The following is a 26,620-nucleotide window of genomic DNA, read 5'->3' as shown; positions in this document are numbered from 1 at the left end:
AGTGTGCAGGAAGAGAGCAGAGAGTCACCCGATCTGATGAATTGTTTTTCCTCTCCATTTGCTTGGAGATATTTCCCCCTCAGCAGAAGCCGGTGTATAGGCGCGGGAAGCGGCAGCAGCAGGGAGAGAGTGGAGAGTCACCTGATCCAGAGAGTTTTTCCCCCTTGGTTGGGGTCTTTAACCATAAAAGAGAGGGAGGGTCTACCAGAGTGACCATCATTGGAGTGGGCTAGAGTCAGAATGGGAAATTAGAGGCTTTGACTCAAGAGGCTTCAACAAGAAGAGGCAGAGGCAAAAGAACAGGTAAGAGGGGCAAGTTTGTCCTTTTATTATTGCTGCTTTGGTTTCAGATTCCCTTAATATAGTGTAGGTAGGATGGCAGATACAGAAATGCAATGCTCCTCCTGTAGGACATGGGGATTCAGGGAGATTGATAGTCTCCCTGATGACTACACCTGCAGGAAGTGCAGCCAACTTAAGGAGCTGGAGCTGGATGAACTGAAGAACATCAGGGAGGCTGAGCGAATCATAGACAGGACTTTTGAGCAGGTGGTTACACCCAGAGTGCAGGATTCAGGTAGTGGATGAGTGAGCACCGATAGAGGTAGGGGGAAAAAAAAAGAGTCCGTGCAGGGTCCCCCGAGGACATTCCTCTCTGCAACAAGTATACCCCTTTGGATACTTCTGAGGGGGATGACCTATCTGGGCAAGGCGGCAGCAGCCAGGCCAGTAGCACTGTGGTCGGCTGAGGCTCAGAAGGGAAGGGAGAAATCAAGCAGAGTGATAGTCATAGGGGACTTGATAGTTAGGGGGGCAGACAGGAGATTCTGTGGCCACCGAAGAGACGCCAGGATGGTGTGTTGCCTCCTGGGTGCTAGGGTCCTGGATGTCTCAGAGCAGTTACAGAATATTCTTAGGGTGAGTAGCCAGAGGTCATGGTGCATATTGGTACCAATGACAAAGGCAAGAGAGGGGTAGGGGTCCTGCGAAATGAGTATAGGGAGTTAGGAAGGAGGCTGAAGAGCAGGACCTCCAAGGTTGTAATCTCCGGATTACTTCCGGTGCCACGAGCTAGTGAAGGAAAGAACAGGATGATGGCACAGACAAAGGAGTGGCTGGGGAGATGGTTCAGGGGGCAGGGTTTCAAGTTCTTGAATCATTGGAACCTTTTTTTGGGGAAGGGGTGACCTGGACAAGAGTGACGGGTTGCACCAGACCTGGAGGGGAACCAATATCCTGGCAGGGAGATTTGTTAATGCAACTGGGGAAGGTTTAAACTAGCTTCGCAGGGGGATGGGAACCAGAACAGATCAACAAGTGAGGAAATGGGCAGGAGGGCTGACGTCAGGGAATGTAGTATTAGGCAGGTTCCTAATAACAGATGTGATGGACTGGTTTGAAGTGTTTGTACTTTAATGCTCGGAGAATTGCGGGCAAGAGATTAGGAAAATATGTAAAAAAAAAATTTACAGGGTTGTGGTCATGGGAGACTTCAACTTCTCTGATATAAATTGGGACCTTTTTAGTGCAAAGAGGTTAGATGGGGCAGAATTTGTAAGCTATATCCAGGAGGGGTTCTTAAATTAATATGCTGACAGTCCAACTAGGGGAGAGGCTATTCTGAACCTGGTGCTGGATAATGAACCTGGCCAGGTGACTCACCTATCAGTGGGTGAGCAATTGGGGAACAGTGACCACAGCTATAGACAAGGATAGGTATGGCGCTAGCAGGAGGGTTTTAAATTGGAGCAGGGCTAATGATGAAGGCATACAGGCAGGAACTAGGTAAGAGTAAACTGGGAACACCTTTTCGCTGGCAAGTCCACATTGGGTATGTGGGAAGTGTTTAAGGATCAAATGCACAGAGTACAGGATAGGTATGTCCTAATTAGAAGGAAGAATGTGAATGGCAAAATAAGGGAACCTTGGAAGTTAGGATCAGACAGAGCACGCGAGGACAAAAAGCTAGAAGTGTACTCAAGAAAGGAATTAGGAAAGCCAGGAGGGGCCATGAAAAGTCCTTAGCAAGTAGGATTAGGGAGAATCCAAAAGGCATTCTATACCTACATAAGGAATGAGAGGATAACGAGGGAGAGGGTAGGACCACTTAAGGATAAAGAAGGGAATCTATGTTTGGATGCAGAGGATGTGGGTGAGGTTCTGAAATGAATATTTCTCTTCAGTATTTACCCAGGAAAAGGACATGCAGGACGCAGAAATTGGAACTGAGGGCGTAAACATGTATGGGCATTTAGAGATCAAGGAGGTTGTGTTAGGTCTCCTGAACTGTATTAAAGGTGGATAAGTCCCTGGGGTCCAATGGTATATACCCCAGGTTCCTGAGGGAAGCAAGAGTGGCTGGGGCCTTGACCGGTATCTTTGTGTCCTCTTTGATCACTGGTGAGGTCCCAGATGACTGGCGAGTGGCTAATGTTGTTTCTCTATTTAAGAGGAACAAGGGAAAATCCGGGGAACTATAGACCATTGAGTCTCACGTCAGTTGTAGGGAAGTTGCTGGAGAAAATTCTTAGAGATAAGATACAAGAGTATCTGGAATCCAATGGCTTGATTTGGGAAACCCAGGATGGCTTTGTGTGGGGCAAGTCATGTCTGCTAACCTGGTTGAGTTTTTTGGCAAGATGACGAGAGAGATTGATGACAGTAGAGCTGTGGATGTTATCTATATGGACTTAAGTAAGGCATTTGACAAGGTCCCACATAATAGGTTAATCAAGAAAGTTCACATGCATGGGGTCAGTGGAGAATTGGCTGTGTGGATCCAGAACTGGCCTGTCTGTAGAAGACAGAGGGTGGTGGTTGAAGGGACTTATTCTGGCTGGAGGCCTGTGAGTAGTGGTGTTCCGCGTGGATCTGTGCTGGGACATCTGTTGTTTGTGACGTACACAAGTGACCTGGATGAGTATGTTGATGGATGGGTTAGTAAGTTTGCAGACGATACCAAGATTGGTGGAGTTGTGAATAGTGTAGAAGACTGGCGATGGATACAGCGTGATATAGATCAGCTGCAGATGTGGGCAGAGAATTGGCAGATGGAGTTTAACCTGGATAAATGTGAGGTGTTGCACCTTGGTAGGACCAATGTCAAGAGGCAGTACACTCTTAAGGGCAAGAACCTTAGCAGTGTTAAAGAGCAGAGGGTGCAAGACCATGACCCATTGAAAGTGGCTACACAGGTAGACAGGGTGGTTAAGGCAGCTTATGGAATGCTTGCATTTATTTATTGGGGTATTGAGTATAGGAGTCAAGAAGTTATGATGCATCTCTACAGAACTCTGGTTAGGCCGCATTTAGAGTATTGCGTGCAATTCTGGTCGTCACTATAGGAAGGATGTTGAGGCTTTAGAGGGTGTGGAGGAGGTTTACTAGGATGTTGCCTGGATTAGAGGGCATGTGCTATCAGGAGAGGATGGACAAACTTGGGCTCTTTTCTCTGGAGCAGCAGAAGCTGCGGGGTGATCTATTGGAAGTTTATAAAATTATAAGGGGCATAGATAGGGTGGACAAGCAATATCTTTTTCCCATTATTGAGAGATCCAATACCAGAGGGCATGCATTTAAGGAGAGAGGGGGCAGGTTCAGAACAGATGTGAGGGGTATGTTTTCTTTTACTCAGAGTGGTGGATGCCTGGAGTGTGTTGCCTGATAGGGTGGTGGAGTTAAGTTCAATGGGGGCTTAAGAGGGGCTTGGATGGGCACATAAATGGGAGGAAAATGGAGGGATATGGGCATTATGTAGGAGGGATTAGCTATGTCAGCACAACGTTGTGGGCCGAAGGGCCTGTTCTGTGCTGCACTGTTCTATGCTCTAAAAGCAGCCCATGACAGCCAAAAGACTAGTATCATGATGAAAAAGCACTGACTCAACTTTAACTGACTTGCACTCCATAGATTATTACTAGCCAATTATTTCTAGCATGGTTGCAATATTCCAGATTTACAGCACATGCCATATTTTGGTTCTGTTGCCAGCTTAATTCTTTTGATTAAAAAGCCATGCAATTGCAGCATTTCCTGTCACCCAAGTGTTTTTTTTAAATGCTTTGTTTTCCTGCTTCCCATTCAAAACAATAAAGTCCAGACCCCAGACGAGTGGAAAAAAATCTGAACTCTCCTTCAATTCAACTCTGACATATGCCCTTATCATTTCGACTTCTCTGCTAACAGAGATAGGTCATTATTAACCATTTTATTTGTCTCTCTAAAATTGTATGTATCAATTAAACTTCCCCTCTGGCTTGCCCATTCTTTTAAAAAAAAATAACCTTGCCCTAAACCAATTTTACTTGTAATTTAACCTCTCCAACCCTGGCAATATTCTCATTAAAAGAAGAGATTGGAGGAATAGGCCACGTGGCTCTTCGAGCCCACTCTGCCATTCATCAAGTTCAATGGCTGATTTACCCAAACACCATTTGCTTTTCAGATCCCTTTCAGGATATCCAAAAACATTTGAAGTCACCACTGAAGTAGTACTCTGTAGTCACTATTTTAGGTATACAAAATGCAGCAGCCAACTTACACACAGCTTGCTCTCTCAAACAACAACAATCATTCAGTAAAGTTAAGCACAGGATAAATAAAGAAGATATTAAAGATGACCTCCTGGATCTTCTCCAAAATGGAAGTTATGGAATCTTTTAAGTCCATCAGATAGGGCCAAGCGCCTCATTTCAAATATCCAAGTAAAAGCATTTAAACAGGGCAGTGCTCCCTTGTTCCAATATTGAAGTATCAGCCTGGGTTTTTGCACTTAATTCACAGGATTGGACTGCAAATCCAGAGCTTGCTGACTCAAAGAACCACAGCTCATTACACTCCAACGTCCCTCAGTTCCTGTGCACTTCTCAGAATCCTTTCGTTGCATAGGATGTTGCCTCATATGCTTTTGGTGAATGCAGTTGTCTGGGCAGAATTAAAAATGTCTATTTTCTAACCATCTTCACTCTGATGCCTTCTTCCTACCCATCAATGACAATCAAAATAATTCTGTAATCACAATTATACAAGTAATAACTGGTTGGGTGTGGAGGTGGGTGGGGGCAGAGCCATTTTCTTTGCAGGTGCATTTCCTGAGACAATTTCCTCCATTGCAACCCATCAACAGCCATCACCCTCAAAAACTCACCTTAAAGCAACAACTTCTTGCCAAAACTATGCACTTTCATTCACACAAAGCATCCTTCAGTACCTTAAAGCATTAATAAAGCGAGTTAAATCTAACCAGGCCACTTGATTTCAGGGGTGGAAAAAAAATTAACATTTGAAGCATAGTGCTAGGTTAAGAGTGGAATGCACATATAATTAAAGTAGCAGGCAAAAGATACACATGCCTTCAGAAACTCAATTAGAGCTCATTCAATAAAGTGTAAAATTTCCAGAATACTTTAGCATGAGAACAATGCATAAAAAGCTCAGTTCAGTCGATTTCCCTCAACTCCACTGAAGGTAGTTGCAAAAAAAAAGTTTTGTTCTTCTAAGTTAATTAAATGATGTTCATACACAAATCCTTACACAGTAATGATAGTGAACACAAATAGTTCTGTCAACACCACTGCAGCATCAGGTCCTAATTGTTGAAGTGAAGTCAGTTTGCAGACTAAATGCTATTCTTTCACTGCATGGCACTGACTCCCAGCTACCCAGAGTAACTGAACCATTAGCTTCTTTGTTGTCTATTATTAGAGCCTCAAAAAGTAAATTTTATTAGAGCATTCCTTACTTGCTTTTGGGTCGCAGGTCAAAACAGAACCATTTATAACATTTTCTCTCCTCCTCTCTCAGTAAACTAAGTTTGAGAAATGAAACTCAGTGATGCAAATATCCAGTACTTAGAATGAAAAGGTATTCTCCTGCCTAGCGTAACACATCACGTGAGATTCTGGTCATTAACAATCATTGCTATAGCACTTGAGCGTATTGTGTGACATCTACTGTGCCACTCTTACAACATTTCTCAGTGTGAAAAGTTCCAGAGTCCACCTACAGTTGTGGAGAAAGTCAAAAGAAATGTTACCTTGACGTCAAGGTTTGCTTTTGACTTAATAAACGTACTCTCTCTGCTTACCTTCTGCAATCAGGCAGCTCACCACATCCTGGCAGAATTCCACAGGTGGAGCAGCCCGCAGGTAGAATCACAGACACATCCATGAACTGCCCCAATGGCCTCTGAGAGCATGAGCTATCAGAAGACATTTTACGCAGTCTCTAAATATCAGAGACATTTTTGGAATAGTTAAACAAAATTTAAATTGATACCAAATTTAAAACCATGCAATATTAGCATTAATGATTCAATTAAGGTTAAAAAAACTAAAAAAATACTTACCCCTTTGGGCAAAGGTCACAGGACTGGAATAAAGCTGATGTGCCACATTGGAGGTGCATACAACCCTTCAAGCTCTTTGTTCCAAACAAAAACAAAATCCCCCTCCTCAACAATTATATCCAGAGTGTGGCACTGCAGCTAGCCAGAGCTTCTCTGGAATCACTGAACAGGCAACAGATCTTTCATTTGATGAGGTGAAACATTAATCAAACTGAAACAAACTCGATTTCCCTCTGTTGATGCAGCCTCTCCTTGCTTTCAGGGCTCTAGATCTTGTGTAAAAAAATATCACAGTTGAAAAATCTAATTTCCCTCCAAAAGTACTTTCACATACTGGCCTCAAATCATTTCCACATTTAAAGTGATTCTGTAACGTTATGCACAATATACTTTAATGCACAAATTTGCTTGCCCTCAGGATGCATAACATGCAGATGTCAACCTGTTTTACTGCTGTGTATCAGTTTAAGACTGCTTCCTCTGTACAACCAAAAAGTTTTACTACCCTCTTGTCAAACTTTTGGAAGTTTGAGTTTCTGATTGTGTGAATGACAAAAACAAAATTGCAACCAAAAACTGTTCAGATGTGTAAACACAAATGTTCAAGAGTTTCCACAATTCTTTGCATTAGCTTATAAAGAATAAACCAGAATCTGTCCCAGTCCCAAAACTACCCATATGCAGATGAATTAGTTGTCCTTTGTCACTTCTGCTCAGTGTGCTTGTTTGGCAACCTTAAAATCTTAAGCTGTTTATTTGGGTAAAAAAAGACCCAAATTTTAAAAGTTTTTGAATTAACTGCCTATTGCATTCCAACTAACTAGTGACTAGTTCTGTTTAGCTCAAGTAACTTAAAACCATATGGAAGACTTACAGATTAAAACGGTCATTTAGGATAGACATCTTCAGCCATATTACTCAAGAGTTGGAGCAGTTTTTTTTAAAAGACACAAAATGCCATAAAAATAATTCTCTTCATTTTAACAATCTCAACTGATCTGACATTCACTAGTAGGTAAAAATACATTGAAACACAAGGGGGGGGGGGGGGGGGGAAAGAGGAAAAAAAGTTTTCTCCAAAGCAGGTGTAACATGCTCAATTTGCTAAATTTCACCCAAATCAGAAACACTACTCCATTGTAGAAAAGTAACCTAAAAATGGCTTAATTGATACAACAAATCTAGTCCATCTATCAAAACCTAGTAGCCAGTCAACTACTTGTCAAGATCTGGAGTCTGACAATGCTACGGACAAGTTACAATTTCAAATATTTTCTGGGCTTTGCATTTATCAGCATTAGGTGAATGAAAGGAAAGCAGATGAATGAATATGCAAAAAAGGCAGACAAATGTGAGGTCAAGATTAAAACCCAAGGATTATTTGGAAAAACTGACTGCAGCAACTACTGTGGACCTCCCACGAATAGCACAGAGTCAGAGTTAAACCACTTGGAAACAGGCCCTCCAGCTCAACTTGTCTATGCCAGATAAGTCACCTTCCTGAGTTAGTCCCATTTGCTTGTGCTTGGTCACATCCCTAGAAACCTTTCCTATCCATGAACCTGCCCCAAAGTCTTTTAAGCATTGTAATTGTACCCACCTCTTCCACTTCCTCTGGCAGCCCCTTCCATATACCCACCACCATGTGTGGAAAATCTTTCCCTTCTCACCTTAAACCTGTGCCTCCAGTTTTAGACTCTGCTATCCTGGGGGGAAAAAACCCTGACCATCCACTTTATCTATGCCCTTCATGATGTTATAAACCTTTACAAGGTCATCTGTCATGCTCCTTTGCTCCAATGAACAATATCCTTGTGAATCATTTCTACACTCTCTAGCTTAATCACATTCTGCCTATAACATGGCAACCAGAACAGCACACAATATTCCAGGTGTGGTCTCAATGTCTTATGCAGCTGTAACATGTAATGCTTCCCCCCTGCCAAACACGAAGCCACCAATTCTGTATCCAATTGGCTAGCTCATCCTGGATCCCATGTGATCTAACCTTCTGGACCAGTCAGCCACGTAGGACCTTGTCAAAAGCCTTGAAGTCCACGTACACAGCATCTATTGCCCTGCCCTCAATCCTCTTGGTCACCTCTTCAAAATAAAAACTCAACTAAATTTGAGACAATTTCCCACATACATGGGAATAGCTTGCATTTTTGTTAAAATCTAGAGTTTTAGATAAATATTCTTTTAGTTATTTGTCTTCTCCAATCTCTCCTCTGAATCATGTTCACCAAAAAGGTGAAAATTCACAGAGTTACACCTAGAATTACATTTACACTATTTCTGGAACCAGTAACAACTGGACCCATTGTAACTAAATGTAGTGACAGCTGGCCTTTGTGGAAACAGCACTTGCCTTTGTGGAAACAGCACTTGCCTTCTGCACACAATTTATCCACTGTCAGGTCTAAAAGACATTTATAACACAATAATGAAACCAGAACTAGTGTCCTCTCATTGTATGAATAAACTTTGGTGTTAATATTTATATTAAACCTTATGTAGGGTGCAAATTTTCTGTACACAAACTTCACTTCATGCTTGTATGTCAACACTTAACTTTCATTAAATATTGGCAAGAGCAGTTAGCAATTTATGATGTAAACACAAATTGCCGCTGTACATGCAATTGCTCTCAAAGATCATTATTTATCACTATGATAAGAATCTCAGTTTCTTTGACCTTTGAGTGATTGAAACTCTAGAAACAAGGAATTGAAAATCTTTTGTAGTTTAAAAGCCTTTTTCATTTATGACCCAACCGTGAAGTTTCAGCAGTAAAAATATTCGATTAGGATCTTGGAAATCACATTTAAATCCTGCATGGCAAATTAGGAATTTGAACTCAATAAATCTGGTATCAAAAACTGAACATGAAAATTGTCAGACTGTAAAGAAAACTCAACTAGTTTGTTAATAATGCTTTAGAAAAGGAATGTGTCCAAATTGAGTTGTGGCTGATTTACAATGTTGTGCACAATGCCATTGAATACATAGACGCTCCCACTTCACTTCATTTTGGCATGCTTAGACCAAGATTGTAATGAAGTTTGGAGTAGGGTCTATCTGCCAAAACAAATTCTGTATTCTATCATTTACTAATCTATCCAAAAGTCCTCCCTTCCTCCAGACCCTCTTTTTCCAGTTATGTTCTTCATGAAGTGATTGCTGATATATCCAATTCTGACAAAAGGTGATCAACATAAAATGTTAATTATAAAATAGTAAATGACCTGAGTGTTTCCCCATTCCTTTGGGAGATTACATGACAAGTTGAGCCCTTCAGTTAGAACCCAAATTTATTTATGTATTAATAGGTTGAATCAAACAAGCTTTCTATTGCAAATTACTTGGACCTCACAAATACAGCATTTTATGTACACTTTAAAGACTGATTTTGTTAAACATTAGAACACATTAGTGAGAAGTTGAACAAGGTTAGTTTTTATTTCAGCTTATATTGAGAAAAATACAGAAAGCCATTTTACAGCAGATTCATTTATATTCACAGGCAGCTTCAAAGACTACAAAGAGGACAAACTGTTGTGGCAACTTGTATCATTTCCTCCCTCTCCCTGAAGTCATTTTTGGGGTGCTGGAGAAGTTACTTTCCTTTGCCGACTATTAATTTATCCCAAGACAAACAAAACTGGAAATGTCGACAGCATTAAAAAAAAATGAAGTGAAAGTACTTAAGTCTTAAAACACATGCATTTATATACAGAAGTATCACAATCGTTACTGATAATTAGCAAGTTCAGCAAAATTGAGGGGAACTTCAATCAAAACATAAGAATCCTTTACTCCTCCTCCTCCTCAAATAGGAAGAGAGGATTGTCAGTGTCTTCCAAATTAAACAGGTCTTGTCTCAGCACATCAGAAGCATGGGACATGGTGATACTCCCTTCCTATTGCATAACAATGTCAGCCTAGTTTCTGGTGGTTAATCTCCAAAGAAGGATTTCAGCACAAAATTCCAACTTGGGCACAAACTCAGGTGGGAAGTGGCACAGCAGGAAGAGAGCAGAGAGTCACCTGACCTGGTGAGTTTTTTTCCCCCCCCTCTCACCTTGATTGGGTTCTTTAACCATAAGAGAGGTAGGGTGTAGTGGAGCAGCATTGTTGGAGTGGCTATCATTGGAGGGAGTTAGAGTCAGAGTGGGAAATTAGAGGCTTTGACTCAGGAGACTTCAACAAGAAGAGGCAGAGGCAAACAAACAGGTAATAAGGGCAAGTTTGTCCTTTTATTATTGCTGCTTTGGGCTCAGATTCCCGTAGTACAGTTTGGGCAGGATGGCAGATATGGCAATGGAATGCTCCTCCTGTAGAATGTGGGAATTCATGAAACTTGGTCTCCCTGAGGACTACACCTGCAGGAAGTGCAGCCAACTTCAGCTCCTGAAAGACCGGATTAAGGAGCAAGATGAACTAAGGATCATCTGAGACGCTGAGTGAATCAGACAGGACTTTTGAGTAGGTGGTTACACCCAGAGGGCAAGATTCAGGCAGTGGAATGGGTGAGCACCAAGAGGGGGAGGGGGATAAAGAAGTCAGTATAGGGTCCCCCGTGGCCATTCCTCTCTGCAACAAGTATAGCCCTTTGGATACTGCTGAGGGGGATGATCTATCTGGGCAAGGCAGCAGCAGCCAGGCCAGTAGCACTGTGGTCGGCTCTGAGGCTCAGAAGGGAAGGGTGAAGTCAGGCAGAGCAATAGTCTTCCAATGCAACAGAGACGCCAGGATGTTGTGTTGCCTCCCAGGCACTAGGGTCCTGGATGTCTTGGAGCGGTTGCAGAATATTCTTAAAGGGGAGAGTGAGCAGCCAGAGGTCATGGTGCATATTGGTACCAATAGCATAGGCAGGAGAGGGGTAGAGGTCCTGCACAATGAGTATAGGGAGTTAGGAAGGAAGCTGAAGAGCAGGACCTCCAAGGTAGTAATCTCTAGATTACTTCCTGTGCCACAGACTAGTGAAGGAAAGAACAGGATGATGGCACAGACAAAGGTGTGGCTGGGGAGGTGGTGCAGGGTTTCCAATTCTTGGATCATTGGAACCTTTTTTTTGGGGCAGCGGTGACCTGGACAAGAGAGACGGGTTGCACCTGAACTGGAGGGGAACCAATGTCCTAGCAGGGAGGTTTGCTTATGCTACTGGGGAAGGTTTAAATTAGCTTCACAGGGGGATGGGCACCAGAACAAGTCAGCAAGGGAGGGAACGGGCAGGAGAGCCGACGTCAGGGAATGTAGTATTAGGCAGATTCCTTACAACAGATGTGATGGGACAAATGGTTTGGTGTTTGTACTTCAATGCTCGGAGTATTATAGGCAAGAGTGATGAACTTAGAGCATGGATCAGTACATGGAACTATGATGTTGTGGCCATGAGAGACTTGGTTGAAGGGAAGGACAGGAATGGGTGATCCACGTACCAGGGTTTTGAAGTTTTAAGAATAGAAGGGGGGGGGGGGGGGGGGGAAGAGGGGGAGGAGTTGCTGCACTCCAGGGAGATATAATGGAGGGCTCAGATACAGAGCCTATATGGGTAGAACTCAGGAATAGGAAGGGTACAATCACTCTTGGGGGTGTACTATAAACCTCCCAACAGCCACCGAAACATTGAGGAATGGATATGCAGATTAGGGAGATGTGTAAAAGTTACAGGGTTGTGGTCATGGGAGACTTCAACTTCTCTGATATAAATTGGGACCTTTTTAGTGCAAAGGGGTTAGATGGGGCAGAATTTGTAAGCTGTATCCAGGAGGGGTTCTTAAATTAATATGTTGACAGTCCAACAAGGGGAGAGGCTATTCTGGACCTGGTGTTGGGTAATGAACCTGGCCAGGTGACTCACCTATCAGTGGGTGAGCAATTGGGGAACAATGACCACAGCTCATTAACTTTCAGGATAGCTATAGATATGGATAGGCATGGGGCTAGCAGGAGGGTTTTAAATTGGAGCAGGGCTAATTATGAAGGCATACAGCAAGAACTAGGTAGAGTAAAATGGGAAACACCTTTTTGCTGGCAAGTCCACCAACATGAATGGCAAAATAAGGGAACCTTGGATGTCCAGAGAAGTGATGAACTTAGGCAAGAAGGAAAAAGGACAAATGTGTAGAGCTTCAGAAGTTAGGATCAGATGGAGCATGTAAGGACTATAAAGAAGCTAGAAATGTACTCAAGAAAGGAATTAGGAAAGCCAGGAGGGGCCATGAAAAGTCCTTAACAAGTAGGATTAAGGAGAATCCAAAGGCATTCTACATCAGGAATAAGAGGATAATGAGGGAAAGGGTAGGACCACTTAAGGATAAAGAAGGGAATCTATGTTTGGATGCAGAGGATGTGGGCGAGGTTCTGAATGAATATTTCTCTTCAGTATTTACCCAGGAAAGGGACATGCAGGATGCAGAAATTGGAACTAAAGGTGTAAGCGTGTTAGAGCATTTAGAGGTCAAGGAGGAGGTAGTGTTAGGTATCCTGAACTATATTAAGATGGATAAGTCCCTGGGGCCCGATGGGATATACCCCAGGTTACTGAGGGAGGAGAGAGGAAATTGCTGGGGCCTTGACCAGTATATTTGTATCCTCTTTGACCAAAGGCAAGGTCCCAGAGGACTGGTGAGTTGTTCCTCTATTTAAGAAAGGAGGAAAGGAAAATCCAGGGAACTACAGACTGGTGAGTCTCATGTCAGATGTAGGGAAATTGCTGGAGGAAATTCTTAGAGATAGAATATACAATCATCTGGAATCCAATGGTTTGATTAGGGAAAGCCAGTATAGCTTTGTGCGGAGCAAGTCGTGTCTTACTAACCTGGTTGAGGTTTTTTTGACAAGGTGACAAGAAAGATTGATGAAGGTAGAGCTGTGGATGACATACAACTGAAGAAAGTACAAGTCTTTTTAAAATACAGTCAAGGTGATAACATTTGCCTTCCTGCATTAAAAGATAACCAGACTGAATGAGAAGTAGATGAGCTCAGATTAGATGTTAAGCTTCCATTCAGTTATAAATCTCAAATTTAACAGAGTAATATTACAAAAAAAGACCAAAATTGAAAGTCTTCCCAGATTTACACTAAACAAGCTCAAATACCACAAGGCAACAATCAAGCGTCGAGAGCACATTCAATCAACAGGCAAAACAGAAATTGTAGTTATGAGGAAGATTGGATTAAATCGAACATCAGGTTGGAAGAGGTTCACTTTAGTAGTGTACAAGGCAACTTCCAGTAAATCCATAAATAATTTTAAAGTTACAGCCTTGTAAGTTGTACACCATTGAGTAATGATGTACAAAATACAAGGCTGGATATCAGAAAGCTCTTCTAATGAGGGAGTGAATGAATGAAGGAGCAATTTCTTTTTTAAAAAAACAGAAACAAGGTTTCTCTGGGAAGTTCACAATACCCTTCAAAAAGCTAATGGGCTTTTCTATATCCTTATGTTCTAATGAAGACAAGTGTAAATTAAACTTGTAGACTTAAAAAATTAAACTGCAAGCAGATCAGACAGAAAAGACTTTAAAAATTATATTGCAGTTACTGGACTATGCAATACATCACAGCTTTGCAACACAGGAAGGAAATGTCAAGTGTAGCCGTTTAGTATTTGCATGTACAAGCAGCTAGCCAAAAGACCAAAATGATTTTTTTTTTGGTCACCATAGAAAGTTAAGATGCATTTAAGATCTATGCAGGCTATGGTAAAGTTACTGCATTCATTTGGAAACGAACAGGTCTCATATCATAAGAGTAATGCCTCCTGTCCACCTTATGACAATAGGAATTGTGCAGCGTAAACTGATGTGGTGATGCCATTTGTATCACTGATCTCAACATGCTTCATGGTTAATATGCAACCACATCAGTACAAGTGGCTGGGATAGATTATTTGGCATTCTCAATAGTGTGGTAAACAGTGGTTTTCAGATTGGAGGATGACAGACAATGACATTCCTCAGGAATCAGTGCTACGACACAATGATACAGGCATGCAGGTAAAATGTTCAAAATTTGCAGACATCGGGCATGGAGGTTAATAACTGGCTGGCAAAATGGGCAGATGAAATTGAACACAGATCTATGTAGTGATAAATTTCAGAAGAATAAAAAGCATTATGGATGATACAGAATAGGTCCAAAAAGATCTAGAGACAGATCGAGCATATAAAAATGTACAAACCTTTGAAAGCTGCAGGAAACCATGAGACTTGTTAATAAGCAAGTGGGAAATGGGGCTTCAAAAGAGGCAGTGTACGAAAGCTGGGATATTATGTTGAAATTTACCACCTTGTTGGACCACAACCGGAATAGTGCATCTGGTTCTGACCATCAGACTTTAGATATTTCTCTCCCCACAGATGCAGCTTGACTTGCTGAGCATTTCCAGTATTTTCTGTTTTTATTTCAGATTTCCAGCATCAGTTTGTTTTGCTCCAACTGCACGTTAAGAAGATGCGAACACCACAGATAGGGTGCAAAAGAAGTCTACTGGAATGGCATTTTAACCACAAGAATTAGACTGGGAGAGCTACAGTGATTCTCCCTGGAGACAAGATATGACTGAGATTATGACAAGTTTAGACATGATAGACAAAGAAAATATGTTCCTAAATCAGATATTTCAAGGTCCAGGAGAGGAGAGATGTACTCAAAATATAGTGAAGACACTCTTTTTAAATAACACACAAGCTCTGCTAATCTGATACTCAGGACTTTGGTGGTTCTGGACCTGCAGATTTTCTGGGTTATTGGATGTTATTAATAACCCACATTAGCAATTCATTTTCTTAAGTTATTACTTGGAGTTATAATAAATTTTCCAGTGAACATGGCAAGAGAACAGAAGGGGGTACATGGCAAACATCCTCGGGTGTACTAGATGCCAAACCGTCAGGATTTTAGACAATCAATCAGATTGTGGATTATTGGAGTTTTACTCTAGTCATGATTGGGAACTCACTAGCTGTGGGGATGTGGAAAAAGTTATCAAAAGCAAACTGAATGGGCACATCAAGAAAAAAGTAATTTGCAGGGTTCATGGAAAAATGGGACTAAAAATTGCTCAACAAGGAGCCAGCAAGGACTCAGTGGGCCTAATGACCTTTAGCATGTGCCATAATAATGCTATGATCCCTTTTCAAATAGTGTCTATTCCTTGAAAACCTTCACTGTCCTGCTCTTCAGAAGCAGTAACCTTCTACTCCACCTATACTTGTAGATTTCCTTCTTTCTCCCCCAAGATAAGATACCTTTATTAGTCACATGTACATTGAAACACAGTGAAATGCATCTTTTTGCGTAGAGTGTTCTGGGGGCAGCCCGCAAGTGTCGCCACGCTTCCGGTGCCGGCATAGCATGCCCACACCTTCCTAACTTGTAGGTCTTTGGAATGTGGGAGGAAACTGGAGCACCTGGAGGAAACCGGAGCACCTGGAGGAAACCCACACAGACATGGGGAGAACATACAAACTCCTTACAGACAGTGGCCATATTTGAACCCAGGTTGCTGGTGCTGTAAAGCGTTATGCTAACCACTACACTACTGTGCCTGCCCTAATATTTCCTCCCAAATCTATGACCACATTTTCTTGCAGCCGAGCTTTTCCGTTTCACAACACTGAAGCAATGTTATTACCATAAATGATATACCAATTGCATTGAACAATTCCACTGAAATCTTCTGTAGTCTTTTACATAGCCCACCACAACATACTGTGCCTGTTCCCTCCCTTTCAGCACCTCTCCTTCACTGACATTTCCTGTCGATTTGCATCCCCATGGCTCCACTGTAACCTATCCAACTGGGAGTTCACTGCTGTGACAACTTATCCTACCATGCAGTGGAGTGGGCAGGCACAGTAGTGTAGCGGTTAGCATAACACTATTACAGCACCAGCGACTTGGGTTCAATTCCCACCGCTGTCTGTAGGAGTTTGTACATTCTCCCCATGACTGCATGGGTTTCCTCTGGGTGCTCCGGTTTCCTCCCACATTCCAAAGACCTACAAGTTAGGAAGTTGTGGGCATGCTATGTTGGCACTGGAAGCATGGCGACACTTGCAGGCTGCCCCCAGAACACTCTGCAAAAAAAGATGCATTTCACTGTGTTTCAATGTAAATGTGACTAATAAAGATATCTTAAGAAAACAGCTGCAGCAGAAGTTTTTAAAAGAGTCATTAAACAAAAAAAAAATCAACTAATTCATTTGGATGGGTCAGCCTGAACCATGACCACTTAAATAAAACAAAGCAATACTACACAGCAATCCTTAAATTCATTCCAAACTTGGCATCCTCCATTGTAAATAATAGCTAAATAAAGCAAATCAGTCAATTACAGATATACTATAGTACATTACACCAGAGCAGTTATGTCAAATCCATGCAAATGGATTCTACAATTTTGAAATAATTTCAAAAACATATCTGAGCATAGTTTGAAGAGATCTGGTATGTCACCAAAGACTCTTGCAAATTTCTACAGATGTACAGTGAAGAGCATTCTGACTGGTTGCATCACCGCCTGGTATGGAGACTCCAATGGAGGATTGAAAGAGGCTGCAGAGGGTTGTAGACTCAGCCAGCTCCATCATGGACACAACCCTCCCCACCATCAAGGACATCTTCAAGAGGCAGTGCCTCAAGAAGGCAGCATCTATCAAGGATCCTCACCATTTGGTGAGGAGGTACAGGAGCCTGAAAACCCACACTCAACATTTCAGGAACAGCTTCTTCCCCTCTGCCATTGGATTTCTGAACAGTCCATGAACACTCTCTCATTATTCCTCTTTTGTACTATTTATTATTGTAACATATAGTAATTTATGTCTTGCACTGTACAGCTGCCACAAATTTCACATTTGTCAGTAATAATAAACCCGATTCTGATAGATGGATATTGATGGTCAGTGGAGACACAGTGGGTGTTCTGTGCAGTACATGGTTCATAATTTTTTTAATTTTAGAATATACCAGGGCATTGTGCCCATCAGTTACTACATTAAAAAAAGAAAGGTTTTAAAATTAGCACAGTACAAAGCACCCAGAAAGAGTCCAAGCCAACTTGCAGGGCCAGGCTTATACATTTTGTGCTTTTGGTCAATGCCTGCTGCAAAACAGAGTCATACAGCAGAGACAGTCCCTTCAGCCCAATTTATCTATGCTGACAAAGGAACCTTCCTGAGCTAATCCCATTTGCCAGCATTTGGTATTGGTTTATTATTGTCACTTGTACTGAGGTACAGTGAAAAGCTTCTCTTACAAACCAATCGTACAGGTCAATTCATTACACAATGCAATTACATTGAGTCAGTACAGAGTACGCTGATGCAGTACAGGTAAAAACAATAACAGTACAGAGTAAAGTGTTACAGCTACAGAGAAAGTGCAGTGCAATAAGGTGCAAGATCACAACAAGGTAGATCGTGAGGTCATAGTCCATCTCACTGTATAAGGGAACTGTTCAATGGTCTTAACAGTGGGGTAGAAGCTGTCCTTAAGTCTGGTGGTACGTGCCCTCAGGCTCCTGTATCTTCTACCTGATGGAAGAGGAGAGAAAAGAGAATGACCCGGGTGGGTGGGGTCTTTGATTATGCTTTTACCTGTACTACCTCAATGCACTCTGTACTAACTCAATGTAACTGCACTGTGTAATGAATTGACCTGTACAATCAGCATGCAAGACAAGTTTTTCACTGCACCTCAGTACGAGTGACAATAATAAACCAATACCAAGCTGCCAGTGCCCATGTCTGATGTTCCACAGTCACTCCTTCAGTTTCACATTAGATGTTTAGTTGTAGATACCACCCACACTTGCAGGCTAGAACAGCATGTTATCAAGCCAAAACATTATCCTTATAGCCTGTAAAACCATAAATTGGCAACCCAAAAATATATAGGTTCCCCCTCACCCAATAAAACACCAGCATCCAATTGTTCAGAAATCCAAGAGGTTCAACATCTGGCTCACTCATTAGTCTGGAGCATGAGCTGGGGTTCCAGAGTACAAGCAGTGTGCGCCGCCAGGGCCCAAACTGTGGGCCAAGGGTTGGGGGAAACACCCAAATACCATGGGTCAGGATTAAGGGTAGGTTGTGATTGGAGCCAGAATGCTTTTATACTTCCCGTTCCCTTTAAACTCATCAGGCTCACTGAATTTTTAAAACATTATTTCACTTTAAGGGGGGAAAAAAAAAGTAAAAAACAAATATTAGATTGCATGTTTAGGTGTTCAATAGTTTGTTGATCCGTCATCATCATCAAGAAAGTCGGATTATCAGTTTACTGTAATCTGGAACAGCCAATGAACAACATTTGGCCAAAAAGTAATTTGCAATAGTCACATGATCAAGAGTATACACTTGATTAAAAAGATACCAACATCTACAATAGATCTCCACTTTGCAAAAGGAAATACACACTAAAGTTCAATGTTGCTACATTAAAACAACCTCATAAAAACACTAAACTTTTTACAGCTGATAATTAAGCTCCAAGCATTACACAACATGAAAATATTCACTCAAGGAAGTTTCACTTCATTTCAACCACTGTCAAGTCAAGCCAAACACTGTACAAAAGATGCATTGTTTCTACATGCACCATCCTTTGCAGATACTCTACAGTGTGTTCGTCTTTAATATGCGAGGCAAAGATACTAGCAGGATACTAATAATAACTTCCTCAATAAACAGGGCACTCATCTACCGTATAACATCTAGAATGAAATGAATGAATTATAGCAAGTGATACAGGTTACTGTAGAAAACTGATGTTTCTGACTTGGACAAATTAGCTGATATACAGTTCAAGAACTGAATCCTTATGTGACCTGGGTACTGACTGTAGATGAGCTTGGGGGAGTTCTCCAGAACCTTTGTCAATATAAAGACATGAGACTGCAGATCCAGTTCCTCCAGTGCTTTGTGTTGCTTCTTAGTTAATACACATCCTTCAACTGATACATTAAAAAAAAGCCCTGATAAAGCAGTATGGTTGCATCGTGCTGAGTTGTGCTTAAATTGGCTGACATATTTACTGAAGTTAAAAAAGGTAACTACACTTCCAAAGTACTTAACTTGCTATGAAGTACACCAGATCATGGATAGGTTGCAAGAAACTCAATACATTTGCAAGCTTGTTCTTTTTAAATACATTAATTATAGAAACCAAAACTTGTTCTGTCTTGAAAAAGGCACTCAGCCTTAGTCATGTCAGACAAGCCACACAACTATAATTATACATTCTTTTTCAAAATGGATGCTATTCAACACAAAACATTACAGCATCATTGAAGATTTCAAATTTGATCCAAATTTAATCATGCCTCAAGTTCTCTTTCAAAAGATAATCAAGTTATCAGCCAAGCCAATCTTGGAATGAGAGTATATAAATTGATGATAAAAACAAACAACTAGTCATAGAGGTGTACAGCAAAGAAGTATGCCTGTCAGCCAACTCATCCATGCCAAGCGTGATGTCTATCCCAACAGCCCCCAATGCACACATCCTCAGTCACTGATGCAGATGTCAGATCAGCCTTCCAGAAAGTGAACCCACCAAAAGTACCTGGCCCACATGGAGTCCCCGGCCACATCCTTAGATGCTGTGCAGATCAACTGGCAGGAGTATTTGCAGACATTTTTAAACCTCTCCTTACTCCAATCGGAGGTTCCCACCTGCTTTAAGACCTCTATCATCCTGGTGCCAAATAAAAAAGGTAACGTGCCTTAATGACCATCACCTGGTGGTTCTGACATCCACCATCATGAAGTGCTTTGAGAGGCTGCTAATGGCAAACTCCAGCCTCCCAGACAACCTTGACCCACTGCAATTCACCTACTGCCAAAACATGTCTATGACAGACGCCATCTCCCTAGCCCTATACAGCTCCGGAACATCTGCACAGTAAAGACACCTACATCAGACTATTATTTATTGGCTACAGCTCTGCCTTCAATACCATAATTCCAAACAAACTCATCTCCAAACTCCTAGACCAAGGACCCAGTACCTCCCTTTGCAACTGGATCCTTGACTTCCTGACCAACAGGCCGCAATCAGCAAGGATAGGCAGCAACACCTCTGCCACGATTATCCTCAACAATGCCCTGCAAGGCTGTGTCCTCAGCCCTTTATTTTATTCCCACAACTATATGGCCAGATTCTGCTCTAACTCTATCTACAAGTTTACAGATGACACCACTATAGTGGGCCAGCTCAAATAACGATGGGACAGAGTACAGGAAGGAGAAAGAGAACCTTAGTGGCATGGTATCAGGACAACAATCTTTCCGTCAATGTCACCAAAACAAAAGAGCTGGTCATTGACTTAAGGAAGCAGGACCGAGCACGTCACTGAATGTATCAATGGTGCCAAGGTGGAGATGGTTGAGAGCTTCAAGTTCCATCACTAACAGCTTGACCTGGTCCAACCACGTAGACGTTATGGTCAAGAAAGCTCACCAGTGCCTCCACTTCTGCAGAAAGTGAAGGAAATTTGGCATGCCCCCATTGACCCTCATTGCATCTTTGAAAGCATCCTATCCAGATGCATCACGGTATTGCAACTGCTCTGCCCAAGACTGCAAGAAATTGCAGAGTTACGCACAAAGCTCAGTCCATCACAACACTTCTCACTGCCTCAGAAAAGCAGCCAGCATAATCAAAGACTGATCCCACCTCAGTCACTTTCTTTTCCCATCTCTCCCATCATGCAGAAGTTACAAAAGCTTGAAAACACTCACCACCAAGCTCAGGGACAGCTTCTATTCCGCTGTTACAAGACTCTCAAACGGACCTCTTGTATGTTAAAAATGGTCTTTACCTCACAATTTACCTCATCATGGCTCTTGCACCTTATTTTCTACCTGCATTCTCTATAACTATGACACTATATTCTGAATTCTGTTCTTGCTTTTCCCTTGTACTACCTCAAAGTAGTTACATTTTGAATGATCTGTATGGATGGCTTACAAACTAAGTTTTTCCACTGTTCTTGGTACACCTGACAATAATAAACCAATGCACTGATCCTATTTAGCCACATTAGGCCCATATCCCTCTTCTCCTTTCTTAACCAAGCAACTGCCCAAATTCCTTTTCAACATGGTTAAGGCAATTACAATCACCACTTCCTCTGACAGCTCATTCCATATAGCCACTACACTGTGTGGAAAAGTGTGCCCCTCAGATCTCCTTTAAATTTCTCCCCTCTTAACTTAAACCTTTGCCCTCTAACTTTAGACTTCTCCACCATGGGAAAGAGATCTACCCTATCAATGCCCCTCAGTTTCAGAGTGCCCCTCAAAGGTCACTCCTCAGCCTCCTACATTCCAGTGAAAGGAAACTCAGCCTATCCTGAAGGAGGGTCCTGACCTGAAACATTGACCACCTGCTTTTCTCCATGGATGCTGTCTGGCCTGCTGAGTTCCTCCAGCATCACTGTCCTTTTCATCTGCAGTCCTTTGTTTCCCCAGCCTATCCAATCTCTCCTTACAAGTAGAGCCCTCTGTTCAAGAAACATCCCAGTGAATCTTTTCTGCACCGTTTCTAATGTTACAAGTTTTTCCTGTACTGTGGCATCCAGAACTCTACACAATAGTCTATGTGTGGCCTGACTAATATTTTGTACAGCTGCAACATGATATTCTGACTGTTGTACTCAATGCCTCTGAAAGCAAGCATGCCAAATGCTTTCCTCACTATCCTATCCAGCTATGCTACCATTTTCAGGGAGTTATGAACTTGCACTCCAAGGTCCCCCTGTACGTCAACAATTCTAAGGTCCCTGCCATTTCCTTTGTTTATCTTGTTAGTATTTGACATCCCAAAGTGCATTACTTCACATTTGTCCACATTAAATTCCATTGCCACTGCTCCACCCAACTGATCTATGTTCCTCTGTATCTTTTCATAATTTTTTTGCTATCCGCTACTCCACCATTTTTTTTTCTGTTGTCAGCAAACTTACACCCATGTTCTCTTCCATGCAATTTATGTACATGACAAATGACAACAGTCCCAACACTGATCCCTGTGGCTTACTACTGGTTACAAACGTCCAATCAGAAAAAACTTTCTTCAACCACTACCCTCCAACTCCTATCACCAAGCCAATTTTGGATCCAGTTTACCAACACACCTTGAATCCCATGTGCCCCAACCTTCCAGACCAGCCTACAATGCAGGACTTTGTCAAGAGCAAAGTTAAAGTCCATGTAAACCATGTCTAATCACCCTTCCTTCACCAACTTTTTAATTACCCTTTCAAAAAAAACTCAGATGTGTGAGAAAGGATTTCCCTGCACAAAAAGATTGTACGACTTCCATCTTCAAGGAGATTCCAAAAGGTTAAAGACACCACCAAATACAAGTAATATAAATGAGATCTCCTACACTTTGCAGTCTAGATTTTTTAATTGAAAGCCATAGTCTCCATTTCAAAACAATAACAATAGGAAAGGAGAATCTGGACCAACATATAGCTATTAATTAATTCTGTTCTTAAAAAAATCTTAATGCTGAAGAACTTTGCAACTAAGAAACAAAGTAATTAAGAAACTAATATTACACCATAATTGAGTTTAAGTCGTTAGGACATCCATCCTAATTGATCTCTGATGATAAACTACTGCATACAGGAGATGCTTTCATAGACACTTAAACTGCACAAAACCGTACTGAAACCCAAAACATTAAATAAACTTTGGAGAAAAACAATTGTGTATGTCAAGATATGGTAGATTGCCAGGAGCTCAATAGAAGTAGATTAAATGATCCACATTTATACAACACTTAACGACACAAAACATAGCTACATAAACCACTCATTTTCCATTCAATTTCATGTTCAATTCCCAAGGAAGTTAATCATTTAAATTCCCCTCCAAAACCCTGTCACTTTATTTTCCTGTGATATCAAAGGCGTCTCCGCCACTAACTTCCCTGTAGTTTAATAACATTGACCAAAAGGACAATATTAATTGGAGGGATTGGTACAGCTCAGATCCAAATTGCACGCGTCGTACGACCAGCGTCGAATGAACGCATCTATCACATTACAGCGATAACTATGTTAGTGGTCCTGATTTTCCTGACCTAATTTACAGACAGTGTGGGGGCGGGGGGAAGAAGATTTAAAATCACAGGCAATACTGGAGCTCTGTGAAGCCTCCCATGTCAGGGCACAGTTTGAGCCGCAGCAACAGCAATAAACAATCACCGCACCCATTCCGCAGGTCCGTTTCAATCACTCACCGCCAGCAAGAGATTCAACCAAAGCCCTGGCTTTCAGTTAATTAAACGAGTGGAGACCCACCTCTGGGGAGACGTAAGACACGAAAGAAGGCTTCGCTGTTTTTCCACCTCCCGACCCTAAACTCAACATTTCGTGATTTTTCCGGGTTACTTTGTTGCTGCTTCCTCAGGTAGTGCGGCCACTAATTAAACTTGTGGCCGTCTCAAACCCGCCTTCCACATGCGTCTGATTGGCTCTCCGAGGTCAAATTAAAGGTTCCGATTTCGAAACGTCCCTTCTGCCAGGCGCCGGTTGATTTGTTGATGATTGTGCCAATCAACGTGAACGTTTCCCCCCCGCCGGCCATCCCACTCCATTGCTATTTGCTCGCCGCTGGCTCTGGCACTCCTTTTAAGGTCTTAGAAAACAGTGGCCTCTCCATTTATTGGTCAGTTGAAGTGCCGATCGCCGCTGACTTTACGGCGTCTTCCTTCCAAAATATCCTTGCTCTCCGGTTGTGTTTACACTCAAGCTGCGGGCAGGTGTAGCGTTCAATCTGCTCGCCAACGCTGGTTATTTAATTCATTCTTGGAATAGAGCTTGCATTTACCACTCATCCCTAATTGCCTTTGGAAAGGTCTGCATAGAAGTCTCCATCATTTAATGCAGTTGCAGGGTGAGACACGCTGCATTCATGATACACTAAGTCGTGGAGGAAGCATATGTTTCAGCACCTCATATTCCTCCCGGGTATGAACACCGAATTTTCCATGTTCAGGTAACCCACACTCCCCGTGCTCCTTTCTCCCTCCTTCTGGTCTCCCCATTCCCCCTCCGCCACCTTGTTTCATCTATCACCCACACTGCACCTTCCGGTTCTCTCCCAACTGGTTCCACCTGCCCATCGTCCCAACCTTATCTGGTTCCACTTATTACCTTCTTACTTATCAGATTCCAACAGCTACAGACTCTCGTTTCCACTAATCACCTTCCAACCTTTCTCTTACCTCCACCCTCCCTCTACCACGTTGCATCTGCCCTCCTTTTCCCTCCTTATCTGTCTCTACCTATCACCTCCCAGCTGCTGTCTTCCCACTCCCCCCCTCCCTCACCCCCACCTGGCTCTATCTGCCCATCATCTCCCTCCTCACCTAGTTCCACCTATTGCCCACCAGCCCCTTTCTCACCCTTCCCTCTCTACCTCCTCTCGACACTCCTGATGAAGGGTCTCAATTCAACTATCCCTTTGCCTCCATAGATGCTGCTTGACCTGGTGAGTTCCCCCAGCAGTTTGTTTTTTGCTCTAGTTTCCAGTCTCTGCAATCTCCCTTGTCTCTCCAAGTATACATTTCTGGTTGTTAATTTGATAGCACCACTTCGAAACAGGTTGGCTTAGTCATGAAGGACATAGCGACCAAACTGGGTCCATGGATGAGTGAACCAAAACTTTAATTAATTTTCACCAGTCTACCTGTTGTAGATGCATCTCACCATGAGGTAATTGGTAAGAGTGACCATCATATACACATTCTTTGCAAAGACAAAGTCCCAACCACACCTTCATCATGTCATTTTTGACACTTTCATTTGTTAAATGGGATTAATGTAGAACACACCTGGACAATCAAAACTACATCCATGAGGTGTTGTGGGCCATCAGCAGCAGAAAAAATGTAATGTCACAGCCCAGAATATCCCTCACTCTCTAAATACAATCAAGCTAACAGGCATCCTCTGGTTCCAGAAGGGCTTGCTAAGATAAGATTTCTTTATTAGTCACATGTACATTGAAACACACAGTGAAATGTGTCTTTTTGCGTTACTGAGAATGTTCTGGGGGCAGCCCGCAAGTGTCGCCGCTCTTTCAGCACCAACATAGCGTGCCCACAACTCCTAACCTGCATGTCTTTGGAATATTGGAGGAAACCGGAGCACCCGGAGGAAACCCACGCAGACACACAGGGGGAGCATACAAACTCCTAAAAGACAGCGGCGGGAATTGAACCCAAGTTGCTGGCACTGTAATAACGTTACGCTAGCTGCTATACACTATCGTGCCACCAAGAGCAAAATCAGGTATACCTTAAAGGGAGGAGCAAAGCTCCGGTTAAAAAGCTACAACACAGGACTACATGTGTGGCAAACAGCCAAATAAGTAGTGAACAGAGTTAAGCAATCCCATAGCCAAGGGATCAGATGATCTACAATTTTGCCACATCTACTCATGAAAGCTGGTGGACAATTAAAGAGCTAATGGGAGGGGGACGAGGCTAAGACCATCCCTATCCTTAACAATAGTGGGGCCCAGGATGCAAGTGTCAAAGGCAGGACTGAAACTTTTGCAACCATCTTCTGTCAGAATTACTGAGTGAATGATCCATCTCCACTTTCTCTTGAATCTCCACCATTGCAGAAGCCATACTTTAGCCAATTTGATTCACTCATGTGATACAAAGAAATGGTTGAGAGCACTAGATATAGCAAAGGCTATGGGACCTGTAAGTAATCTGTCAGTATTACCGCTTATCTTGTTCAGATTTTGCTCAGATTACTACAGTAATATTCAGACCTGTACTCCAGAACTAGTGGCATCTCTGCTCCAGCTGCTTCAGTACAGAAACAACACTAGCATCTATTCTGCAATCTGGAAAATTACCCATGTATGTTCTGTCCAGAAAAAGATGGGCAAAACCATTGTGGATAATTACCACCTGAGCAGTCTATTTAGAAAATGTCACAAACAGTAGCATCAAGTGGCACTTTTTAACCAATAACCTGATCATCAATACCAAGTCCAGGATATACCAGGACCACTCAGCTCTAGGCTTCTTCTCAGCTTTTGTCCGAACATTGGCCAAGGAGCTGAATTCCAGATGCATCTTTGACATCAAGGCAACCTTTGATAGAAGGTTACAATGATGATGCAGCAATCAAATAACTGGACTAGTAATCCAGAGATCAAACCAGAGTGCAAATCCCACCGTGGAATCAGATAATTCCATAAAATATAGTCATTAT

At 42.2% G+C, this 26,620-nt stretch overlaps 1 protein-coding gene across 3 annotated transcripts in view; it reads right to left on the bottom strand.

Moving 5' to 3' along the window:
• The window catches only part of mtmr12 (myotubularin related protein 12), a 67,771-nt gene extending 43,873 nt beyond the window's left edge, over positions 1-23,898 (bottom strand). Inside the window, exon 1 of one of the 3 annotated variants that reach the window (XM_052010452.1) lies at positions 23,684-23,898. In XM_052010452.1, coding sequence (XP_051866412.1) covers positions 23,684-23,752 — 69 coding nt within the window. In that variant the 5' untranslated portion in view covers positions 23,753-23,898. Of the gene's footprint in view, positions 1-23,622 lie in introns of all 3 variants that reach the window. The other 2 variants (XM_052010451.1, XM_052010453.1) reach the window with 2 other exon arrangements.
• Positions 23,899-26,620: the final 2,722 nt, after the last annotated feature.

Source organism: Pristis pectinata, chromosome 2 (assembly GCF_009764475.1).
Source record: "Pristis pectinata isolate sPriPec2 chromosome 2, sPriPec2.1.pri, whole genome shotgun sequence".
Taxonomy (NCBI): Eukaryota; Metazoa; Chordata; class Chondrichthyes; order Rhinopristiformes; family Pristidae; genus Pristis; species Pristis pectinata.
This window is presented reverse-complemented; position numbering and strand designations above follow the sequence as displayed.